Source organism: Triticum urartu, chromosome 5A (assembly GCF_056163025.1).
Source record: "Triticum urartu cultivar PI428250 chromosome 5A, HENAU_Tu73, whole genome shotgun sequence".
Lineage (NCBI taxonomy): Eukaryota > Viridiplantae > Streptophyta > Magnoliopsida > Poales > Poaceae > Triticum > Triticum urartu.
In genome coordinates this window covers 57,790,125-57,809,529 of record NC_141877.1, presented here as the reverse complement: position 1 = coordinate 57,809,529, position 19,405 = coordinate 57,790,125, and the positions used below count along the sequence as shown (strand labels likewise).

Here is a 19,405-nt window from a genome sequence, read left to right as displayed (position 1 = left end):
TGTAGGGCATTATGTTCTATCTGAATTTCATTTTGTAGTATGTAAGATGTATTGCACAAGTTCAGCCGCACCGTTTAATTCAGATGTACTTGTATCTTAATTATCGGTTGTAGTCTATTTGGAAATGTAACTGAAATAAGAATGTGAATTAATAGTAATATGTGTCTCGCATACATAAAACAATATATGTCTCCTGATCACATAGAAGCAAGTGCGATAGTAACACATACATGAAGCATGTCTCATACATAAATACTGACACACAGCTGCGAATAGTCTGAAACTAACATAGATAATGAGTCATACATAGATAGATAAGCATATCACTGCGGGGGACGACGACGAGTCTGGGTCTTCCTCGGGCGAGGACCCGAAGGCGATAAGCGCTGAGGCGGTGGACGAGGCTCGCGATAACCACGACCATAGTTAACCTCGTCTGTCACGGTCTGTGTCTCCTGCTTCGGTGGTGGTGGTGGAGTGTGAAACACTGTCTGCGAGAAGCCATAAATGTTTGTAGCTTGGTCATCATCCTCGCGGTCGCCCTCAAAGTACGAAGCACCACCACTAAGGATCGGTGACTGCTCTGAATGCATGAACGGTTGCGACTGGTTGCCACCTGCGGTAAAGTAAAATTGATATAAATGCATGAACGAAGCACCACCAGTAAGCATCAGTGACTGCTGAGAATGCAAGAACGATTACTACACTGTTCAAAAGAATGTAGTGAGTAGTGTTACCTAGATTCATCTGCTGATGCCAGTAATTGCTCCCTAGCTGTGAAGGAGGTGGCTCATGCCAGGAAGAGATCCCTGGCTGTGAAGGAGGTGGCTCATGCCAGGAAGAGCTCCCTGGCTGTGAAGGAGGTGGATCATGCCAGGAAGAGCTCCCTGGCTGTGAAGGAGGTGGCTCATGCCAGGAAGATCTCTCTGGCTGTGAAGGATGAGGTTCTGCACGGTGCACAAAGGGTCGTGGTTCTGAACGGTGCACAGAGGGTCGTGGTTCTGAATGTTGTACAGAGGGACGTGGCGGACGATGTGCTGGAGGAGGAAGTGCAACATCCGAAGTCCGTCTACACGTAATAGCTGCGTAAATCCCGCGTAGCTTGTCATCAAGACGCCTCAACCATGAGACGCCCTCTCGCGGTGGGATAGTTTCTCCCCTCTGAAAGCGCCGCATTAAAGCGGAAACCTCCTCTCGCGCCTGTAGTGTCAAGTCACCCTATACACAAAGAATGAACTAATTATATGCTCATTGTATGATAGACACCACGAATAGACAACCAAGCGAATATGTCCAGATTAACAAAAGACTTAACATATGAGAACCAAGGCATTTACCGCGTGGTGTCTGGTTCCCACAACAGAGGCAGTTGGGTACATATCGCTGGTGAGAGGGGCTTCGATCTGATCAGTAGCAGCTGATGGAACCAAGTAGATCCTCGTTGTATGCCGGTAACGCTGCAGATACAACCCGAACATTTCCCAGTTAAAGGGCCGAACCTCACCCCAGATATTTGTCGCAGCGGTAGTCCATTCGTCAACGTAAGGGGTAATGCTCTCTCGCCAATAAGCCATGGACTTGTTTCCTCCTAGGCGACTGTCCCTGAGATTGACATGCGCGATACATGATTAGGTATATTATGAATGCAGAGCTGCCAACTAAAATAGTATTAGTACTTACTTGTGCACGTGGTCTGGCAAGTGTGGAATATCTGGAATCGCAGGCTGTTGATATAGACCGAACTGTCTCATCACCCTATGAAGAGACATCTCCTCAACCGTCACGTCGAACACCAACTTGGCCTTGGTCATCCAAAAGTGCCGATCTCTAGTGCACAATCCAGAAATCCCAACTGGGTACCTCGATGATATAGCCTGAGGCGAGTATGGCTCCCAAATAACTTGATCCTCGTGCAAACTATCAAACTGCGCCATGAAGGACGGGTAGCATACCCTAACCTGAGTATGCGCAAACTGTCTCTGTGCATGACAACAAATAAGCATTAGTAATACTATTGAATGGCAAGAAATAATTGAATTAATTGTTACTTAATATAAAAGTACCTCTCGCCGTGTCCAAACAGATCCCATAGTAGGTAAGTCGCCGATAGCAGGCACATAAGTCCCAGCTAAGTCCTCCAAACCAAAAGGTTTATCAATGTAGACATAGGGTCGTCCAATAGGGAACCTCTCGTATGACCAAAGCTGCAACAATAATGGACATCCAACAAGACTAGATTTTCTAGACTTCAACAAGCAAGCTTTGCACAGGCCTCTGTACGTAGCCGCTAACACAGCAGAACCAAAACTCCTCTGTAGAATATCCGCAGGGCAACGTGCGTCAGCTATCTCTCGTGCAATACCGATGAGTCGTGCATCGACAGTGGTCACGTGGTTCTCCGTAAACATTGTCTTGCCGAATAGCCAAAGAATATATGCCTCTAGGGACCGGTCAATCTGAGCCTCCGACAACTGAACGTTGGGATGTCCTAACGAGACAATCTACATAGAAACATAATAATTGTATGAACATCAGACAACTAAAAAACAACATTTGTTTAAGTGGCCGTGATGGTTACCTGAAACTAGCTCAACCATCTAAAAAGAGGTCCATGAGGATCGTTGTCTATAGCCCTAGCAGTCGGGACTGTAGCCAAAAAACGGGTCTGCATCGCTGCTTGCCACCCAGATTCTGCCTCTAAGGGACCTATGGCAGCACCGGCCAGAGGTAATCCCAACAAGTAAGACACATCCTGTAAAGTAGGCGCCATCTCTCCCCAAGGAAAGTGAAACGTATGTGTTTCTGGTCTCCATCTATCTACTAAGCAGGTAAGGAGTGACTTGTCGTAAGAGAAACATCTCACTTGCCTCTTGTGTAACTGCAATGGTTCACCTGCCTCATCTAAGTCCGGACCATCAATCCACTCATCCAATGTACCCTCAACCAGCCGTGCCAAGGGTAGAAGTCCAGCCCAACTTAACCTACAAAATAAAGAGATTGTTAGCGGTTATGAAAAGTATGTCAAACATAGTAAGTCATTATATGGTCTCCATTATATGCACACATACCTATCAACCCATGAATCGTGTATCAGCCAGTTAGTCTTTGGGGTACGAGTGACCAACACGTCTAAGTTGTTGCCCGCTTCCGTAAGAGCGCCCCGATGCTTTCTATCGATGTTACCATTAAGCAACGGATACGAAGACATATCTGCAATTCAAACAACAAATCTCAGGTGCAAATAAAACATAGTATGACATATTACAAATTATAACATAGTCCTGACATATTACAAATTAAAACATAGTCCTGACATATTACATATTAAAAGATAGTCTTGACATATTACAAATTAAAACATAGTCCTCACATATTACAAATTAAAACATAGTCCTGACATATTACATATTAAAACCCACTACGGCACATTATATAGCTTGTGAGTTATTTCTTCCTCGTCCGCCCCTTCGGCCTCGACTGCCACGACCACGTCCGCCTCTTGCTCCTGTTGTCGCAGCCGTCGATGTGGAAGCACTCGTCGATGCGGAAGCACCATCTTTGTTCAGGTCGGGACAATATTTCATCCTATGCCCATAAGCCGCGCATAACAAACATTGTCTGGTTGCTCCACCAGCTTCAGACTGGTCCATATCGTTCCGGATGCGACGGGCCTTTCGTCTGCCCCTACTTGTTCGCCGAAGGTCTGGATGCGGGATGTATACTCTCTCACCGTCGTTTACCTTGTTGAAATTGCCGACGACTCTAAACCCTGTCATCTCGCCTGTCCAAGTGTTGAGCACTGCCTCTTTTAAATAGTATGGGGACACGAAGGATATAGCATCCAACTGAATCTGGCCACAGGCAGCCAACACATGAGAGCAAGGTAGGTGCAGCAACTTCGGTTTGTTGCATGTACACTCACACGTTGGATAAAATTCCGTTCCAATTTTTACCTCGTGTGTCTTCACCTCATTTCCAGAACCAAAACCATCGGTAGGAAGCTGAACCTCATACCTCCTTTCTTGATTCCCTATGAGTCTGACACTGTGCTTCTTTGCTTTCTCTATCTTCTTTGCCATGTATTCCATGACACGGCTACAATAAGGTGTGTTCTGATTATCTTCAATATGCTTCTTTGCTAACTCGTGCCTTTCTCTGAAATATCTCAAAGTGCCATGGAATACAGCCTCCACAATAGCTGTGAGTGGCAATGCTCTATTCCCTCTCAGCACAAAGTTATACACCTCTGCAAGATTGGTTGTCATGTGGCCATACCTAGCTCCATGTGTGTCATGCAGCAAAGACCAATTCATTGGAGGCTCTTTCTCTATCCACTCAGAAAAATTCTTTATTGCCCTTCCCTTCTTTCTCTTAGTATTAGGAGGGTCAATTGCTGGCAAGTCACAAAGACCAACTGGCTCCTCTAGCTCCGCGACGAGTGCTGCTAATTTAACCTGATCTTCTTCCATTTTCTTCCTTGCACGGACCTGCTTCTTAGTAAACTCATCTAGTTTTGACCAAATAAATTCGTATTTCCGCTGCTAGCTCTGCTTGCATAATTTTTTGAACAAGTTCATCAACCGCTTGTTCTTGAACTGTGAGAAAAAATTAGCCCCAAGATGGCACATGCACCACCGGCTCTGCAAGTCCCTCCAAGGTGTTGGTTCGTCATCTGCTGGATTACGAAGTGTCTTCACGGCCTTCAATATACCAGCATGTCTGTCATGAATGACACACACGTTTGGTCGGTCCTTCACAATGGCAATTTTCACTTGGCGGAAGAACCATACCCAGCCGAGAAAGTTCTCACCCTCCACAAATGCCATGGCAAGTGGGATGATTTGATTGTTCCCGTCCATACCAATAGCAGTCAGGATTTGCCCTCTATACTGACCGGTCAGGAATGTACCATCCACAAATATAACAGGAGGACAATGCCGGAAAGCTTCGGTGCACATAGCAAAAGAGAAGAACACTCGTTTCAACACCTTGAAATCTGGTATACTCAGCAACCTCATGTGTTGTACGTTCACATAAGTGCCGGGATTCCTCTCCTTCAGTATGCCCAGGAGACGGACAACATTATCATATGAGTCGAAGAACGTCCCAAACCTTTCCTCCATAGCCTTCTGCTTAGCCCTCCAAGCCTTCCCATAAGGAATGACATAATTCCATCTGACCTTCACTGCTGTCTGGATGTGTTTTGCTTCCATATCTTTCTTCTCTACTACATCAGTATACATGAGTTGCGCAATGAGACTTGAAGTCAGGTTCGGATGCTTCACCAGCAGGTTCTTCCTCACACAATTATGTGGGACGACAATGGTGACAACCCAGTGGATGTCATACTTCGGCACGTGCCCGTGCACCTTCCCAGGACAACTTGTTTCAACACATTTCACGGTATAGTTTGTTGGACTTGATATGTGTGTCCGGAAAACCCTCTGTGTAGACATAGCCCACTTTATCACCGCATACTTCAATTTTTTCTTTGTATCAAACATAGCCCCTATCTGTACTTGGTTCAGATTATACTGCCATGGAGTCTCATGGCCATCGTTCACCGTAAGGCCGGTGGATATGTCCTGCTCCCATGCAGAAGGAATCGGTACCTCCACTTCATCCTCAGAATTTTCAGAATCCAGTTCCTCCACCAATCCATCCTCGTCCTCTTCCTCCATCACCCTCTGCATTTCATCCCCTTCCTCATCCCCATCAGCAAAACCAGAACCAGCTAATATTATCGACTGGCTACTCTGCCCAGTATCAGGACCACAAACATTGTGTGGCACGTAGTCTGACTCTTTCTCGGGTTGGCTAGCATCCACATCTTGTGGCTGTGACCCGGATAAAACAATCTCGTTAGCCACTTCACTGCATTGGCCGGGTTCATACCCCCTGTGGAGTTGTATGGCTTTCTCCTCCTTCGGTACAAGTTGCACAAGTGCATATGGGTGGATTCTTCGGTCTCGGCAGCGTCTTAACAGGGACAACCAATGTTGGCTCCTATCTACTGGCATCAACTCCCACTTGACATTTTTATAAGATTTGGTCCACAATGCGTGAATACTGACGGAACATACTTCAGGATCCAGCCCGAAACTAGTTGTCAACCAGTACTTCAATTGTCTAATGTCCAGTCTGTCCGGGTCTGCTAGTGTCATGACGCCATTTTTAAACTCGCTAAGATCAACTCCCAACTCATTATATCAAACGTTACCAGCGCCGTAGTAAACATTCAAATTTACTGATTCAGACATTTTCACCTGTCAGACATTGTCATCTTCTCATTAATCACAACGAACACTAATATTACCCGCTACACTAACTACGCGCTAAAATGCCACCACAAACATATTAACTCTAACTAATAAACTATACAATTTAGAGAAAATTTGTGACGCCATGGTTATACCTTCGAAGCGTGCGTCTCTTCCGGTCACCGGCACCGGCCACCGGACAACGGCAGCGCCGCCCACTCGACGGCCGGAGGTTTAACTCCGGTCACCCCACAAGCTGCTGCTCCTCCTCACCACCACCTCCTTCCCAACCGGACCTCCTCCACCCCACCATGGCTCCTCCCCCAAGCGCACAAAAACCTAACCCATAACAAAAAAAAACCATAGGCCGGTGGAGAATGCTATGATCTATCTATTCTGTGCCTTGGTTGTGTAAATGAGTGCAAATTGGAGGAGATCAGGGAGGAGACGCGAGCTCTTCAGAGAAGAACGAGAAAGAACAGAGGCGACCGAGCAAGAGGAGGAAGGCGACGACGGGATCGGCCTTATCCAGACCTTTTCGGTCTAGGCCTGGCCGAAAAGGTTTTCGGCTGCGGGCTGGCCGAAAATGGCCCATTTTGGTCTAGGCCTGGCCGAAGCTACTATTTTTGGCCCACCCCACCCCTCTTCGGCCCAACTGAGGCTCATTTCGGCCTAATGCTGGACGAAAAGTCCTTTTCGGCCTAGTTCCGGCCGAAAACTACCACTTCGGCCACCACAAGGCCGACAGGGTCATATTTTTGATATTTTGGCAATGGGTACTATAGTTTCAGAATTAGCTATAAAAAAGGTCATAGTTTTGAAAAAAAATCGAGAGGCTGACAGCTGGGTCCACGGCCGCAGCAAGAAAGTGCCTCCTTATTACGCGCAAAATAATGATTCCTCCACCTGACAGCAGGGACCCACTGGACGGGCCACCGTATTTCACGAAAAAAAACGTTTCCCCCTGACTGCTGGGACCCACCAGCTACATCTTCACACGCAAGGAAGTGCGTCCGGGCAAAAAAAAATGATTCTCCCCCCTGACTGCTGGGACCCACCAGCTACATCTTCGCATGCAAGGAAGTGCGTCCAGGCAAAAAAATGATTCGCCCCCCTGACTGTTGGGACCCACCAATTACATCTTCGCACGCAAGGAAGTGCCTGACAGTTGGGACCCACCTGGTCGAAGCATACATAGCGTTGTCATTCTGGTCGCGAATGTGTACGTACATATATACTGGTGGATGTAGAGGCGTGCATGTGTCGTAGTAGAGGCGTGTACGTGTCGTAGTAGAGGCGCGCACGTAGCATGTACACGTACGTACAGCGGCCAGGGTGCAAGAAAGAAAATACGGCCACGTATGTGTACATACGGACAGGGTCTCGAACGCCTACTCGCGCATACGTACGGCCAGGGCTCGTGTACATGGCTGGGTCGGAACGGAGAAACAGCGTCGTCGTCGTGTTCATGGGGAGGCAACGGAATGCGTCGTGTTCGTGTTCATGGGGAGACAACGGAATGCGTCGTGTTCATCGGGAGGCAACCGAATGTGTGGGAGCCAACCGGCTGGGTCGGAACGAAATGCATGGTCGTGTTCATCGGGAGGGCTTGGACGGAACAGGCGATGGAAACGAGGCATGGCGTACCGCACAACGGAGGAAACGGACCTCTTACGTTCGGAACGGGGTCCTATTGATCGGGAGGTGTCTGGCGTACCGCAAAATGGAGGAAACGGACCTCCTACGGTCAAAACGGGGGTCTTGTTGATCGGGAGGGGTGTGGCGTACCGCAAAACGGACGAAACAGACCTCCTACGGTCGAAATGGGGGTCCTGTTGATCGGGAGGGGTGTGGCGTACCGCAAAACGGAGAAAACGGACTTGTGTTGGAGCGCTACGGTCGAAACGGGGGTCCTGTTCATCGGGAGGGGTGTGGCGTACCGCAAAACGGGACTCCACGGGATATTGTTCATCTCCACCGTCGACCTCCTCCAGCCTCCACGGGCTCCTGTTCATCCAGCCTCCACCGCGCGCTACTCCACCAGCTACTATTCAACCACCCCTCCACGGGCACCCCTTCATCGTCTACTGTTCATCCAGCCCTCCACACCACGGGGTCCTGTTCAACCACCCCTCCACGGGCACCCCTCCACCGTCTACTGCTCATCTAGCCCTCCACTACACCACGGGGTCCTGTTCATCCAGAGACAACGCCACCGCTCACTGTTCATCCAACCCCCCCCCCCCACAATGCTCACTGTTCATCCCAGAGGCAGCATCGATCGGCTTCAGTTAGCAGCAGTAGCGAAGGAATCGCTCGATCGGGTTCAGTTAATAGCCATCGATCGATCGCTCGGGTTCAGTAACGTGCAGCCTGCACTACAATCGCTCGGGTTCAGTTAGAGCCCAACGCCTCGCTCGGGTTCAGTTAGAGCCAACGCCTCGCACACACACGCGTATGTGTACGAGAGAAACGCGCATCGCTCGGCCCCCGACCTCCCACCGTAACTGGGAACTCCCCGAAATTTTCCTCCCCCTCGCTTCTACCATGATTTTTTCCATCATGGACGGCCCAAAGAATGTCATGCAGCTGCGTCTCCGGCCCGCCCAGGACGAAAAACCCATTTTCTATCATGATTTTTTGTCATAGAAGTAGGAGCCCACCACATCTATGATGATACCGGGTTTTGTCACAATTATCATCATAGAAGTGTCATATGTATGACAGAAAAAAAATTCGTTCGGCCTAAAATGTCACGGATGTGTCTTTTTTTGTAGTGCTAGCCGAATTAACGGGAACGTAGGGCATAAATACAAGAGCCAGGCAACCCAGTTTGGCCAAAACTTAAGTCATATCGATGCATATAATGGCGAAAAGAGGTACATGCGGAAGAATAACACATGTGCGAGGCATAAAGCCCGGAAAGATAATTAGATTAAGCTTATGTATAAGAAGCCCCCATGTATATTGAGCGCGGTTAGCGCATCAAGATTGTGTAATCAAGACACAAGTGTAGCCTTTTAGGACCGTGAAGAGAAAAAGAGAAAGAAAGAGAGAAAAAACATATGTGCAAAAAATTGATGGAGGTAAGGAGACGAACATAGAGTCCGACGCTAGGCGTAGAATCTTCGGAGTCTGGCTACGTTCCATGGGTTTGGCTCGAGTCGATTATCCGATGCATCCCGCAGACGGTACGCTCCACCGGTCAGAGCCTGGTCGATAATGAAGGGACCTTCCCATTTGGGCTTGAGCTTGTTATTTTTCTTCTCTGGCAAGCGTAGAACTAGTTCTCCAATGTTATAGGTTTTGGCCCGTACATCTCTGCTTTGATACCTTCGAGCCTGTTGCTGATAGAATGCGGAACGGGCCTTTGCTACGTCGCGTTCCTCCTCCAGGGCATCCAAACTGTCATGTCGATCAAGCTCGGCCTCTCTTTCTTCGTACATGCGCACTCGAGGTGAGTCATGAATTATGTCGCAAGGCAGCACCGCCTCAGCGACGTACACCATAAAAAACGGTGTGTATCCGGTAGTGCGATTTGGCGTGGTCCACAGCCCCCATAGTACGGATTTGACATCCTCTACCCAATGCGTGTGTGATTCCTTTAAGGACCGCACTAATCTGGGTTTAATGACGCTCATGATAAGACCATTCGCTTGTTCGACTTGACCATTAGTTTGCGGATGATAGACAGAAGCATAATCGAGCTTCATGCCCATGTTGCTGCACCAAAGTTTCACCTCATCGGCTGTAAAGTTCGTGTTGTTGTCAGTGATGATGCTGTGAGGGACGCCATAACGGTGTACAACCTCGAATATGAAGTCTATCACCGGTCCGGATTCATCCATTTGACAGGTTTGGCTTCTATCCATTTGGTGAATTTATCCACCATGACCAGTAAGTATTTTTTCTTATGGATTCCCCCTTTGAGGGGTCCGACCATATCAAGCCTCCAGACCGCAAAGGGCCAAGTAATGGGGATTGTTTGGAGGGCGGTAGGTGGAATGTGGCTTTGGTTTGCAAAAAGCTGGCAACCAACACAATGTTGGACCAGATGTTGTGCATCTTCCTGGGCCGTCAGCCAATAAAAACCTGTACGGAAGGCCTTGCTTACAAGGGCCCGGGCTGCGGCGTGGTGGCCGCCGAGTCCAGCATGGATTTCTGCCAAAAGCTTCCGCCCTTCCTCTTTGGAGATGCACCTTTGAAGGACTCCGATTGTGCTTTTCTTATAAAGCTCTCCCTCGTGGACCTTGTAGGCTTTAGATCGCCGCACTCTGTAGCGTGCCTCATTTTGGTCCTCGGGTAGTTCCTGCCTAGTTAGGTAGGTCAGGAATGGTTCTGTCCACGGGGTGATGACGACCATTATCACGTGGGCTGAAGGTGTTATTTTGGTGGCGGAACCTCCAATTGTGTCAGAGTGTTCGTTATCTGTGGTTGTGGCCGAGTCCGGACTATTTTTGCCGGTGTCCCCTTCCCGTACCACGGATGGTTTGAACAGTCATTCCAGGAAGATGTTCGGTGGGACAGGGTCACGTTTAGCGCCGATATGGGCGAGGATGTCCGCCGCCTGGTTGTTTTCCCGAGCCACATGGTGGAATTCAAGCCCCTCGAACCGAGCTGACATTTTGAGGATGGCGTTGCGATATGCCGCCATTTTCGGATCCTTGGCATCGAAGTCTCCATTTATTTGGGATATTGCGAGGTTCGAGTCCCCACCCACCTCCAGGCATAGAATGCCCATGGAGACTGCCATCCGGAGACCGTGTAGAAGGGCCTCATATTCGGCCGCGTTATTGGAGTCTGTATATAGTATTTGGAGCACGTATTGTACTGTATCTCCGGTGGGGGACGTCAGGACGACGCCAGCCCCGAGACTAGCCAGCATTTTAGAGCCGGCGAAGTGCATGATCCAATTGGAGTATGCACCGTACTCTTTAGCGAGTTCGGCTTCCGTCCATTCGGCGACGAAATCGGCCAATACTTGTGACTTAATGGCTCGCCGTGGTTTGTATGTTATGTCGAACGGGAGGAGCTCGATGGCCCATTTGGCAATCCGGCCCGTGGCATCTCGGTTGTTTAGTATGTCATTGAGTGGTACTTCGGAGGCCACCGTGATTGAACACTCTTGAAAGTAGTGTCGTAATTTCCGGGATGCCATGAATACCGCGTATGCTATCTTTTGATAATGTGGGTACCATGATTTGCATGGGGTGAGGACGGTGGATACATAATATACCGGCTTTTGAAGTGGGAATTTATGTCCGTCCATCTCTCGTTCAACGACGAGCACTGCGCTTACAACTTGATGAATTGCCTCTATATATAATAGCATTGGTTCGCCAACAGTTGGCGCGGCCAAGATTGGGTTGGTGGCCAGGATGGCTTTTATTTCTTCCAGTCCGGCCGTGCCTGCGTCCGTCCACTCGAAGTGTTCGGTGCGCCGAAGAAGGCGATAAAGGGGAAGTGTCTTTTCTCCTAATCGGGAGATAAAGCGGCTTAAAGACGCCACACATCCAGTCAATTTCTGGATTTGCTTGAGGTCAGTTGGGATAGCCAACTGCGATAGAGCTTGGATTTTAGCCAGATTTGCTTCAATTCCTCTACTAGAGACGATGAAGCCCAGGAGCTTTTCGGCGGGAATGCCGAAAACGCATTTTTCCGGATTGAGCTTAATGTCGTATGTTCGGGGATTGGTGAACGTGAGCCTCAAGTCGTCTATTAAAGAGTCGACATGTCTGGTTTTAATGACCACATCATCTACATATGCCTCCACAGTCTTGCCGATCTGCTTTTCCAGACATGTCTGGATCATGCGCTGATATGTTGCGTCGGCGTTTTTGAGCCCGAAGGGCATTGTGTTAAATCATAAGGGGCCGTATGGCGTGATAAATGCCGTTGCGGCTTGATCAGACTCCGCCATCTTAATCTGGTGGTAACCGGAGTATGCGTCGAGGAAGCACAATGATTCGTGTCCTCCGGTAGTGTCGATGATTTGATCGATGCGAGGGAGTGGAAAGGGATCCTTTGGGCAAGCCTTATTAAGGTCTTTGAAGTCGACGCATAGGCGCCAGGATTTGTCCTTCTTTGGTACCATCTCCAGGTTTGCTAGCCAGTCCGGATGTTTTATTTCTCTAATAAATCTGGCCTCCAGTAGCTTGGCTAGCTCCTCTCCCATTGCTTGTCGCTTAGGTTCAGAGAAACGCCGAAGAGTCTGCTTGACCGGCTTGAATCCTTTTAGGAAATTAAGGCTATGCTCGGCCAATCTGCGTGGGATTCCTGGCATGTCTGAAGGATGTCAGGCGAATACATCCCAATTCTCGCGCAGAAACTCCCGTAGTGCGGCGCCTACAACGGGGTTTAACTGTGCCCCGATGGATGCTATTTTTGTGGGGTCCATTGGATGGACTTGGAATTTGACTATTTCGTCCGCTTGTTTAAAAGAGGTGGACTTGGATCTTTTGTCTAGTATCACGTCGTCCCCATCCACTGTGGAGCGCAGCGCAGTTAACTCCTCTGCCACAAGGGCTTCGGATAATGTCTCGAGGGCTAGTGCGGCTGTTTTGTTCTCGGCGCGGAGTGTTATGTCCGGATCACTAACTAGAGTGATGATTCCATTGGGTCCGGGCATTTTGAGCTTCATGTACCCGTAATGGGGTATGGCTTGAAAAATCGTGAATGCCTCCCGCCCTAGAAGGGCGTGGTATCCGCTACTGAATGGGGCCACTTGGAATGTAATTTCATCGGACCTGTAATTCTCCGCAGTGCCGAATACCACATCAAGTGTGATTTTCCCAGCGCAACATGCCTCCCGACTAGGGATGATTCCTCAGAAGGTCGTACTGCTTTTCTCAATACGGTTGTTGTCTATTTCCATTTTTTGGAGAGTTTCCTCATAGATGAGGTTTAATCCGCTGCCGCCGTCCATGAGCACCTTGGTGAGCCGAAAGCCGTCCACAATTGGACTGAGGAACAAAGTGGTTGGTGCTCGAGCTGTTCGGAATTTAGGTTCGTCACTGGCATGGAAGGTAATAGTCGTGTCGCTCCATGGATTTATTGATGCCACGTGGCAGACTTCGGCAAGGCTACAGACTGCTCGCTTACGCCTATTACTTGAGGCGAAGGTCTCGAAGACCGCTAATACTATATTATTATCCATGGGAAGGTGTTCTGAGATATGTTGGGTGAGGAGGTCCTCACCGCTTTTGGCCACCTGCCGGGGTACCCAACATGATCTAAGGTTGTGTGTTGATATGGCATCCGATGTACTGTGGATTTTGCAGGGCCCGTTAAGCCATCCCTCCAACACGGTTCCACGCCCTGTAGTGGGCTTTTGCGTCTTTGTAATTGAGTCGGGCGACTTATGAGAGTGCACCCTTTTAGTCCGGACTGGGGGGTTTGTCAGAGTCGGATTATCCCAAAATTGCGTTTGGGTTTTCCAGGCACTTTCCATCACACAGTATGTCCGTACTATGGCCGCCAAGTCAGCGAAGTGTGCTATGTAATGACGACTTATGGCGTTAGGACTCCCTTGTCCGTGCAATTGTTGCAAAAGAACGAAATTGCATCTTCCTCGCGACAGACCTTGACCCTGTTCATTACAAGGAGGAATCTGGCCCAATAGTGATGTACTGTCTCTTGGGGCGCTTGCCTAATGTGGGAAAGATCGTTTGTATCTGGGTGGGTGGGTAGATTTAAGTCCAAACCTTTACCCAATCTGCAGTCCCGGGGCAGGGGAGTTTCCGATCTTGGAAGTTCGGGCTCCGGGATGTTGCCCCACGGGTTCGGTATACGGCCTGATTCTGGGTTCAGGGTTAAGGCGGTGTTCTCCCGTGAGCGGGTATCTGGCTTGAAGAGCTCAGGAATCCGGACATAGTTTGTCCTTAGGATAGAGGGAGAATCGCCGCATTGCACCTCCACCACCACTATCTGATGGGTGACCGGTGGAGAGTTAATCTCCCTTTGGTTGGGTTTAAGCCCGATCCGATCGTAGTCCGTAGTGACTCCCAGAGCGGCGATGCGATCCAAGAGCTCGTTCAAAGAGGAGAGCTCCATTGGATCCATCTGCTCGGCAAATCTCGAGCCAATGTGGAGGCTATTTTTGATGACACGAGAAGTCATCATCGGCGCAGCGGCCGAGCGGGCGGTCATGACGAAGCTGCCTAATCGGAGAGTTTGGCCTACAGCCAGGGCTCCCCTAGAGGTGATGTTGTCCTTGACAAGGAGACGAGCCATCCTCCTTATGATGACGACACAGTGGAACTCTCAATGAAAGCACCAATGTCGGTGTCAAAAACTAGCGGATCTCGGGTAGGGGGTCCCGAACTGTGAGTCTAAGGCGGATGGTAATAGGAGGCAGGGGACACGATGTTTACCCAGGTTCGGGCCCTCTTGATGGAGGTAATACCCTACGTCCTGCTTGATTATTCTTGATAATATGAGTGTTACAAGAGTTGATCTATCACGAGATCAGAGACGCTAAACCCTAGAAGCTAGCCTATGGTATGATTGTCTGTTGTCCTACGGACTAAAACCCTCCGGTTTATATAGACACCAGAGGGGGCTAGGGTTACACAAGGTCGGTTACAAAGGAGGAGATATACATATCCACATTACCTAGCTTGCCTTCCACGCCAAGTAGAGTCCCATCCGGACACGGGACGAAGTCTTCAATCTTGTATATTCATAGTCGAACAGTCCGGCCAAAGGATATAGTCCGGCTGTCCGGAGACCTGAAAGTGCAACTATCCCCAGGTGGTTTTGGTAATTCCTAACAACATATAGCTCATTGAGCTAATGCTATTCCAAGATTAATATTTCAGGAAAAGCTCAATGAATGGCATGGCATGGATGAGGAAAGTGGGCCCCTCAAAATAATAAGGACAAAAAGATTGGCTCAAGCTCAAAGCTCAAGACTCTACATTTTATATTTTAGTGATCCAAGATCACATTGAGTCTATAGGAAAAGCCAATACTATAAAGGAGGGATGAGGTGTTGCTTGATGAGGTTATTGCTTCATAGTGCTTAGTGATATGCTCCAAAACCCTCAACTACCTTCCCACATCCACATATGACCTAAATCAAAAGGCAAACTCGGCCCCACCGATTCTTTCTATCCGGCGCCACCGAATTCAGATGTCATAGCCACTGCCACAAACCCTAGGCAAATCGGTCTCACCGATAGGGATCTCGGTCACACTGAGATGGGCTGGTAATCTCTCTGTTTCCCTTCGTAACGTTTCGGTCCTACCGAGATGAGCGATCGGTCCCATCGAGATTGCAATGTAAACTCTCTGTTTCCCTTTTGTAACATTTCGGTCCCACCGAAATGAGCGATCGGTCCCACCGAGTTTACCTGACCAACTCTCTGGTTAGCTTATTACCAAAATCGGTCCCACCGAGTTTGTGTAATCGGTCACACCAAGATTACGTTATGCCCTAACCCTAACCATATTGGTCCTATCGAGTTGCATCTCAGTCCCACCGAAAAACCTAACGGTCACTAGGTTTGCTAAATCGGTCCGACCGAGTTTCTCAATTCGGTCTCATCGAGATTGGTAAATTATGTGTAACGTTTAGTTTTTGTGTGGAGGCTATATATATCCCTCCACCCACTCTTCATTCGTGGAGAGAGCCATCAGAACATACCTACACTTCCAATACACAGCTTCTGAGAGAGAACCACCTACTCATGTATTGAGGCCAAGATATTCCATTCACACCATATGAATCTTGATCTCTAGCCTTCCCCAAGTTGCTTTCCACTCAAATCTTCTTTCCACCAAATCCATATCTTGTGAGAGAGAGTTGAGTGTTGGGGAGACTATCATTTGAAGCACAAGAGCAAGGAGTTCATCATCAACACACCATTTGTTACTTCTTGGAGAGTGGTGTCTCCTAGATTGGCTAGGTGTCACTTGGGACCTCTGACAAAGATTGTGGAGTTGAACCAAGGAGTTTGTAAGGGCAAGGAGATCGCCTACTTCATGAAGATCTACCACTAGTGAGGCAAGTCCTTCGTGGCCGATGGCCATGATGGGATAGACAAGGTTGCTTCTTCGTGGACCCTTCGTGGGTGGAGCCCTCCATGGACTCGCGCAACCGTTACCCTCCGTGGGTTGAAGTCTCCATCAATGTGGATGTACAATAGCACCACCTATCGGAACCACGACAAAAACATCCGTGTCTCCAATTGCGTTTGAATTCTCCAAACCCTTCCCTTTACATTCTTGCAAGTTGCATGCTTTACTTTCCGCTGCTCATAGAATCTTTGCATGCTTGCTTGAATTGTGTTAAGATTGCTTGACATGTGCTAAGATAGCTAAAATCTGCCAAAGACTGAAATTGGGAAAAGGATAGATTTTTATTTGGTCAAGTAGTCTAATCACCCCCCCCTCTAGACATACTTTTGATCCTACAAGTGGTATCAGAGCTTTGGTCTCCATTTGCTTTGATTTCCATAGATTTTGGTGGTTATAGCCTCGGTTTCACAACCTAGGAGAGTATGGCATCTAGCGAGGGAAATTATCACCGTAGAGGTCCTTACTTTGATGGTACTAATTTTGCTAGTTGGAAGCATAAGATGAAAATGCATATTCTTGGACATAACCCCGCCGTTTGGGCTATTGTGTGTGTTGGCTTGCAAGGTGAATTCTTTGATGGGAGAGAACCGAATCGTGAAGCTACCGCGAATGAGTTGAAGATGCTACAATACAATGCTCAAGCTTGTGATATCCTCTTCAACGGATTGTGCCCTGAAGAATTCAACAAAATCAGCCGTCTTGAGAATGCAAAGGAAATTTGGGATAGTTTGATTGATATGCACGAAGGTACCGACTCCGTCAAGGAATCCAAGTTGGATGTGCTTCAAAGTCAACTTGACAAGTTCAAAATGAAGGATGGTGAAGGTGTCGCTAAGATGTACTCTAGGCTTGCTCTTATCACAAATGAGATTGCCGGCATAGGAAGTGAAGAGATGACCGACAAATTCATCATCAAGAAGATCCTAAGAGCCTTGGATGGAAAATGCAATACCATATGCACATTGATCCAAATGATGCCAAATTACAAAGATCTCAAGCCAACGGAAGTAATTGGAAGAATTGTTGCTCATGAGATGTCACTCAAGGATAAGGAGGAGCTCCATAACAAGTCAAGTGGTGCTTACAAAGCCTCATGTGAAGCTCCCACATCATCAAGTGAGAAACAAACCTTTAATGAAGAATTGAGCCTAATGGTGAAGAACTTCAACAAGTTCTACAAGAATAGAAGCAAAGAGAGAAGTTCCAAGTCAAGGTCCTACAATGACAAAAGATCTTCTAGTTGAGAGTGAAACTGCTACAATTGTGGAAGACCCGGACACTACTCCAATGAGTGTACAGCTCCCCACAAGAGAAGAGAAGATTCTCCCAAAAGAAGAAGTAGAAGAGAAGAATCACCATCAAGGGAGAGAAGGAGTAGGGATGATCGATATGAACGAAGACCCTCACGGAGAAGCAAGGATTCGGAAAGGAAGGACAAGTCATCAAGGAGCTACACAAAACGAAGACATCAAGCTCATGTTGGTGAATGGGTATCCGGCTTCGACTCCGACAATGACTCCGAGAGAAGCTATCACTCCGACTCCGAATATACTCAAGATGAAGGTGTTGCCGGTCTAGCACTTGTGTCAACCAACTCCTATGACATATTTGATTCACCAAATGAAGGAATTGGAAGATGCTTCATGGCCAAAGGTCCAAAGGTATCACACCACGAGTATGTTGATTTCAATAGTGATGAAGATGACTTGTTAGGTGATGATGATTTACTTGTTGACAACTATAGTGATGAATACTATGATGAAACGAATGACAATGATAAGGAGAAGATTTAGTCTCTAACTAAAGAACTAAACATTCTCAAGTTAGCTCATGAAACTATCTTAGGAGATCATCGAGAACTTTTAAGGACTCATGAGAAATTACGTTTTGAAAAGCTCAACCTTGAGCAAGAGCATGAGTTCTTAAAGGCAATCAATGATGATCTTCGCAAGAAAAGTTGTTCTTACATTGCCAAGCGTTTACTCTTATCTACTTACATGCCTCAAGTCAAGTCTAGTAACAAGAACAAGAAAGATTCTTCTTCTAGTAGTGACAATGATCATGCTAAATCCAATATTGTTGCTTATAGTAGTTCTCTTGATTCCACTAATGATTCTCTTAGCCAAGTTACACTTGAGCAATAAAATAGCTTATTGAAGGGAATTATAGAGAAAGGTGTTTACAAGAGCCTTGCCGGGAGTAACCAATTCAAGGAAATTGTATGCAAGCAAGGAAGGCATCGGAAGAATCAAGGTATTGGTTTTGAACGAAAGTTCAATGCCAATGGAGTTGAGTGGGAAGAAGATCAATACCCCAAGATGAAGTTTGTTCCTCAATAGACAAGTATGATCCTACTTCTTTCCAAGGGACACAAGCTCAAGATGATCTTCCACCACAAGACCAGAAGCAAAAAGGCAAAGACAAGCTTCAAGAGGAAATTGATGCATTTGAAGAAGCACCTAAGGCCTTGGTCAAGTGGGTTCCCAAGACTACATCAAGTTCCACTTCATCAAGTACAACTACAACTCCGAGGATTCCCATCAAGATGGTGTGGATCCCGAAGAAGAAGAACTAGAGAGTTCTTGAGGGTGACTCCGCCAACATACTTCACTCTTATCATTTTGGCAAGAACAAGTGCAATCAACTTCCACATCTTGCACTAGTTCAAGGAGTCACAACCCGTCTTGTTCGTAAGACAAGGGACAAGGTAACCTAAAGCTTTCATAGACATCATCTTGTGTGTGCATCACTCTATGTCTATGGATATCCTTGTTTGTTCCTTGTGGGACTAACCCGTGTAGGTATTGAAAGTGCAACTCACTCCAAAGGATAGCTCCAAATGATCTACATCAACATAGAGCATCCACATCTTCAACACCTACATGAAGTCATCATCGACAAAACCCAAGGTTAGTTCATCCCTCTTAGGGGGGATCTCACATCTAGGGGGAGCTTTACTCTAACAATTGAGTTAAAGCAACTCTAATGGTGTGAACACAACAACGCTTTATGTAAAAGTGGTAACCCCACTTGTGCTTAAACAATGAGTGTGACCTATGATCAAA

General features: G+C 47.6%; 1 protein-coding gene across 1 annotated transcript; it reads right to left on the bottom strand.

Annotated features, from left to right (window-relative positions):
- Window positions 1–323: 323 nt before the first annotated feature.
- On the bottom strand, window positions 324–2,422 carry LOC147968015 (uncharacterized). Its single transcript, XM_087522613.1, has 5 exons — window positions 2,064–2,422; window positions 1,681–1,979; window positions 1,338–1,602; window positions 738–1,218; window positions 324–616 (listed from the first exon to the last, which is right to left on the bottom strand). Exons 1-5 carry the CDS (start codon window positions 2,406–2,408, stop codon window positions 324–326), a joined length of 1,683 nt encoding a protein of 560 aa, XP_087378739.1. The 5' UTR covers window positions 2,409–2,422.
- Between the last annotated feature and the right edge of the window lie 16,983 nt (window positions 2,423–19,405).